Genomic DNA, 6,330 nt, shown 5'->3' with positions numbered 1-6,330 from the left:
CCCTCAGTAGATGAATGGATCAAAAAAATGTGGTATCTATACACAATGGAATTCTTTGCCTCCATCAGAAAGAATGACATTGCCCCATTTGTTAGGAAATGGAAAGGCTTGGAAAAAAATTATAAGTGAAGTAAGCCAGGCCCAAAGAAACATATGTCTCATGGTTTCCCTTATTTGCAATATCTAGTATATGTCTGAGTCAAGCAGAAAAGGTCAGATAAGTTGATGTTAGGGAAATGAACCCTAAGATATGTATTCAAATGTTTTTTTTTCTTTCATGGGATTGTTTCTAACACATTTATAAGATTATGTTTTTGTTGCTTTGTATGTCCCTTCCCCACAGTATAACCCCTGCTTTCACTGTATTTGATGTTGGTATAATTTGTGAAGGGGAACGGGAAAAACAAATCATTTAAATAGGGATACAGGTGGACCCATTGCAACAATGAGATGTACAAGTCATTATGTCAAAAACAAACTTTACAACTTTGGTGCGGGTGGGGGGGTGGGGGGGAGGATGAGAAGGGATGGGAAGGGGAAACAAAGGAGGAGGCTACAATGCTTGATAAGAAATGTACTCATTATCTTGCCCATGTAATTGTAACCCCTCTGTATAGTATTTTCACAATAAAAAAAAGAAATGGAGTCATTAAAAATTAAGGAGCAGGACAAGGCCTACTAGCTACTATGATGCGCCTTGGAGTTAAGACAGAGACCTCATAACTACCCCAATAGGTTTTATACCCCAATCTCTCAGAATATCCATATGTGTTTCAAGAAGAAGAATAAAACAGAGAAGATACCCAGATTTTGTTTGGACTCTCCATATATTCAAGAAGAAACTCAAAGGTCAAATTCATTCCATTCAAGCCTTCCCTTTTCTATCATTGTTCCTTGTGGGAAAATTCCTGTAGTCTAAAGTACCATTGCAACCCTTTCAAAAAACACATTCTGTTTTGTTAATTGCATTGTGATTTTTGGGCACCCATCTGCAGCAAAACCTTTTATTCTCGAGAATTGAAACATTGCATCTGTCTGTAAATACTCAGTCTCCAACATCCTAAACCTCTCAACCACAATGTAAATAGGAAATTCGATAGAAAATTGATTAACTAATTAGTCTTCAAAATTTCCACATGGAAGAGGAAGCAAGGATATCCCTAATTCTTCCATTTCGTTAATGTCATACCTACAGTTCTTCAGTAGCTACTCCAAGCTCTGAGTTCTGATGATCCTACTGTGCAGCCTCTTCAGGCTCCTGGTGATGTCCCTGTTCCTCAGGCTATATATGAAGGGGTTCAGCATGGGGCTGACCACTGTGTACATCACCGAGGCCACCACAAGTTGCCTGGAACAATGAAATACAGTGGAACCACAGTAAGCACCAAGCAATGTTCCATAAAAAAAGCAAACCACCGACAGGTGAGCGCCGCACGTGGAGAAGGCTTTGTGCCTCCCGCTTTGCGATGGGATCTTCAGGATGGAAGAGATGATTTTGTAGTAAGAGAGAAGGATCCCTGAAACAGGAACAAATCCCAATACGACACTAATTAAATATATGAGCAAGTTATTTCTAAAGGTATCAGAACAGGAGAGCTTAAATATTTGAGAAGCATCACAGAAGTAATTTGGAATTTCTACACTTTTAAAACAGCCAAATTGTAAGATGATTGAATTGTGCAGCTGGGAGTCCAAAAGACTGAAGAAAACAGACACCAATACTAAGATCCGACAGAAGCGAGGGTTCATGAGGACTGGGTAGTGTAGGGGGTGACAGATGGCCACAAAGCGGTCATAGGCCATCATGGTCAGAAGCATGTCATCCATACATCCAAAAAAGAGGAAAAGAGACATCTGTGTGAGGCAGCCTGCATAGGAGATGGCTGTGCTTTGAGTCTGGATGTCCACCAGCATGATGGGAACAGTGGTAGAAGTGAAGCCAATGTCAGCCAAGGAGAGGATGGAGAGGAAGAAGTACATGGGGGTGTGGAGGTGTCGATCAGAGCTGACCACCAGGATGATGAGCAGATTTCCGAGCATGGCGATCAAGTACATGGACAGAAACAGCCCAAAGAGGACTGGCTGTAATTTAGGGTCATCTGAGAGGCCCAGGAGATGGAACTCTGAGACTGTGGTTAGATTTTGTGCTTCAGTATCACTTGGGCAACTGCTAAAAGAAGAAATCTCATTAGAAAAATAAAATGTATGTCCAGCAATGCTTACCTGTGTATATTTGGAATTCAAGTATTTATAACTTTGAATGTTGGTACTTGAGGTCCAGTGTACTTAGAAATATTTCTCAAATATTTCTCAAAGTGGGGCAATCCCCCACATCTAATATCTTCTCACTCAGAGATGCTTTATTCCCCAACTCTTTGTCTACATATCTGTCTCAGTGGTGAACAGCATTGTTAGAAAGCCAAAAACATAAAGGTCATCTAGAGCATGATCACATGAAAATTCAACTAACTCTTGTCTTGCTTTTAGAACAGCTTCACTGAGGAGTCATTTTAATGTGTATAGTTCTGTCATTTTTAATACATTCACAGTAAGGCAACTATTAGCATAGTTGATTTTTACCACACTGAAAAGAAACCCAGACCCATAAGCAGTCACTCCTTATTTTACTCCAACCTAAGGCAAACACAAATCTACCTCTGGTCCCTCTGGATTTGCCTATTCTGGTAATATGTATTTTGTAGAGAAATTGAAATGTGGTGTTGAGTAAAATACGTAAGGCTCAGAGACAAAGGGCACTCGTGTTCTTTCATACATGGAGGTTAGATCATTTATCAACATATATGAATACATATACAGGGTCATGTTCATCAATACACAAATTGAGTAAATTGTGGTATAAGTAGGAGAGGATGCTCCTTGATCAGCTAAGCTGCAGTTTGAGCAAATGAATAGCAGAAAGCAAAAGCAACCTACTTTTTAAAAGTATACATTGCAGACACCAGTGGCATGAGCCTGAGCAGGAATGTCCATGAGACTCTTACCTCCAATTAACTATCAAAAAAAAGCAGGAAGTGGAGCTATTCATTTAAGTGCTAAAAACTTCAAGAAAAGCTCCAAGTCCCTGAGTTCAAGCCCTGACACCAGTTCACACGTGCATGCAAGTATACACACACACACACACACACACACACACACACACACACACACAAATACATGGAGGAAGGTGAAGTATATGAAATGAGAAAGAATGACCTATAAAACTGAGCTCAAAGACAGATACAGGGCAATCTGTCAACAGTGGCTCATTGTTGTGTGGTGCCCCTCTAACTGACATTATCAGCAGCAGCAGCAGCAGCAGCCGCCTCTGCTAACCTGTCCTCATGATCCAGAGAAGACATTTTCAAGGTCCTTCACCATCTACCCTCAGTACTCACTCGCTTGAGCTGCTTCTCTCTTCAGACATGACCCAGTTGGACAGATCCAAGGACCCCAGACCTGGAACTCAGGAGAAGCTCAGCCTCTATCCTCAGGATGGAAATGAAGACACCATAGGAGCAGAGCTAGTGGATGCCAATGATGAGGAGAGAGACATAGGACCAGAGTCCTAGAGACAGTAGAGTGAAGGGCAGGAAGAACAGGCTCATCCTTGACTTCTATATGACTTTGGAGGATTAATGCCCACAGCTCACAATTAGCCAAATTGTGCATATTATTGGATGAAGTCTCTGTGGACATTTCAAACTGAGAGCTGAGAGGACCCAAAAGAAAATCCATGATAGGTTTAAGATTCTTTGTTTATCCAGAAGATTCATACACTTGAACTTCCACCATTTATACTTATTGTATGGTCAGAAGCCATCTACTTTACAAAGACCTTATATAGTATTTACAAACTGGAGTAACTTTTAATAAATTCAAATTGTTCTCTAATTATCCACACAATACATCTTCAGAAACATCATGATTTCAACTTGAAAGTGTAATTTATTCAAACTTTATTTTATTATTTATATAAACATTTATCTAACACTTCCTTCACACACACCAAACACCATTCCATGATTTCAAAGAAAAATCTTGACATTACAAGCCCTGAAATTACAAAACAATAAGGGCAAAGAGTTGAGAATGTCTTTTAATCTGGATATCAAGTTCATTGGCATTCAAAATTACATTCCAAATAAATATTGTATGTTCTGGGTTTAGATGATTCTTCTGTGAATTCTCTGTGGAATATTTTTTGAGGATTAATTTTAAGGTTTAAATCAAGGACCTCAGCATAAAATTGACCTTAGATATCAGCACAGAGACCACCCCACACTTATTTTAAAGAATAAATGTAGATTAGTTTTATTTGTATTTACATATAATCCACATTAAGAAAATTTGTTAATCAAACCAATATAGTAAGTAAACAATTAATAAATCACTCTTAAATATAATATAAACATAATGTTTTCTATTTCAAGTATATGTATTACATATAAGAAGGAAAATATTTCTAAAAAGTATACTATTTCTTAAAATGCATAGTTTTATTTTTATTGTAAGGTGATATACAGAGGGGCTATGGTTACATGTCAGGTAATGAATATGTATCCTTTTGAACAGTGTCACCCCTTCCCTTGCTTTGTCCAGTTTTTCCCTCCATCCCCCCGCAACAAGTTGTATTGTTCATTTTCAAATTAGTGTCTAGTGAGTATCACTGCTCCATTTGTTCATCCTTTGTCCCTCCATTTTTATGCCCACCCTTACCTTCCCCAAACAGGTAAACTTACACATAGGACAAAAAAAACCAACAACAACACAGGAGAGAAAAACCAAAATAACAAAAAATATCTTGTTTACATTTTTGTAGTTCATTTGGATAAATATTGTTTTATATGATTATATGCATACAGCTGTAGAGTTGTTGTGATCCTCTATTAAGGCTATTCTTTGGTCTCACTGTGTGAATGTTTAGAGTTATGTATAATTTATCATGTCTAAGTCTATTTTTTGTCTTTTGTCTTTTGTAGATTTATAGATACACTCTAGTTACAACAAATGAGGGAAACCACAAAACCTGTTTTTCTTGGTGTCTGGCTTACTTTGCTTAATATAATTTTTCCAAGTCTTTGTATTTCCTTATGAATTGTACAATATCATTCTTTCTGTTGGAAGCATAGAATTGCATTGTGTATATGTACCACATTTTCTTGAGCCATTCGTCTACTCTGTGGTATCTGGGCTGATTTCATATCTTGGATAGGTAAATGATGCTGCAATGAACATGGTTGTACTTGTGGATTTAGTGGGGTATTGTTTGTGGTCAGTTGGATAAATGCCTAGGAGTGGGATGGCTGGATCACAGGGAAACTCTCTGTTTAGGCTTTTGAGGAATCTCCATAGTTTTCCAGAATATTTGAGCAAGTTTACATTCCCACCAACAGTGTAGGAAATTTCCCCTTTGGCCACATCCCTGCCAGCATCTATAATTTTTTGTTTTCTTGATAATGGTCATCTAATTGAGATGAATGGAATCTCAATGTTGTTTAGATTTGCATTTCTTTTCAGGCCAGAGATGTTGAACATTATTTCATATGTCTATTGGCCATTCTTAATTCCTCTGTAAAGTCTTAACGTTTTTAGCCCACTTATTACTTGAGTAGTAGCTTCTTTGAAAATTTATTTTTGCCACACTCTTTTTTTGAATATTCATATTGCCTTTATGTCAAGGTACAAATGGGTACAATAATTCACTTTAGGGGTACAAACATCTTGATTAATGTCGCCCCTTTCATCATTTTCCTTCATCTGTCCCAATCCTACCCATCCCTTTAATTTTCCTAGTTTCATTTTCATCTATATTCATTAAATATTTTGATTACCTTCTCTATCACCCTTGTTTTTTTCATCCATTTCCCCTCCTCTTCTTGGTTTCATCCCCGTCCCCAACACTGAGTTCCAGCTTCCTGATATTCATTTTCATAGACAGTAAGTTCATTGTTCGAGGGAACTACACCATTAGAATCCTCTCCTATGTATTCCATCTTTTAGTCAATACATTTTTCAATACGTGCCTATGACCCTGAATATCTTTACATGTATATTTATAAAGTGGAATTCACTTCCACCTATGAGAGAAAGCATACAACCTTCTTCTCTCTGGGTTGACTTAGTTCACTTCACATAACTTTTTGCAGGTCCATTCTTCTTCATGGATAAGTATTATTCCATTGTATATGCAAACCACATTTCTTTGTCCATTGTCCATTGAAGAGCATCTACACTGTTCCCATTACTCAGATGTGGTGAGCAGTACAGGAATAAGCATGGCTGTGTGAGGCTTAAGTGCACACTAAGAGAACATGCTGAAACAGATCCAAG

At 37.9% G+C, this 6,330-nt stretch overlaps 1 protein-coding gene across 1 annotated transcript; it reads right to left on the bottom strand.

The window, feature by feature from the left end:
* Positions 1-1,206: 1,206 nt before the first annotated feature.
* LOC138813670 (olfactory receptor 7E24-like) lies at positions 1,207-3,424 on the bottom strand. The gene is made up of 2 exons (XM_070002063.1): positions 3,396-3,424; positions 1,207-2,167 (listed from the first exon to the last, which is right to left on the bottom strand). The coding sequence occupies exons 1-2, from the start codon at positions 3,422-3,424 to the stop codon at positions 1,207-1,209; spliced, it is 990 nt and encodes a 329-aa protein (XP_069858164.1).
* Positions 3,425-6,330: the final 2,906 nt, after the last annotated feature.

This window comes from Dipodomys merriami, unplaced genomic scaffold (assembly GCF_024711535.1).
Source record: "Dipodomys merriami isolate MVZ:Mamm:240054 unplaced genomic scaffold, mDipMer1.0.p SCAF_6, whole genome shotgun sequence".
Classification (NCBI taxonomy): domain Eukaryota; kingdom Metazoa; phylum Chordata; class Mammalia; order Rodentia; family Heteromyidae; genus Dipodomys; species Dipodomys merriami.
The sequence above is the reverse complement of the archived record's forward strand: the minus strand, read 5'-3'. Positions and strand labels throughout refer to the sequence as shown.

What these genes read in the sequence shown, in the direction of transcription:
- LOC138813670 (XM_070002063.1), bottom strand. Translation starts at nt 3,424, where the DNA reads ATGTCTGAAGAGAGAAGCAGCTCAAGCGA. An exon ending in GAGAGAAGCAGCTCAAGCGA is followed by an intron (nt 2,168 to 3,395) that starts GTGAGTACTGAG and finishes TTCTTTTAGCAG; the next exon opens with TTGCCCAAGTGATACTGAAG.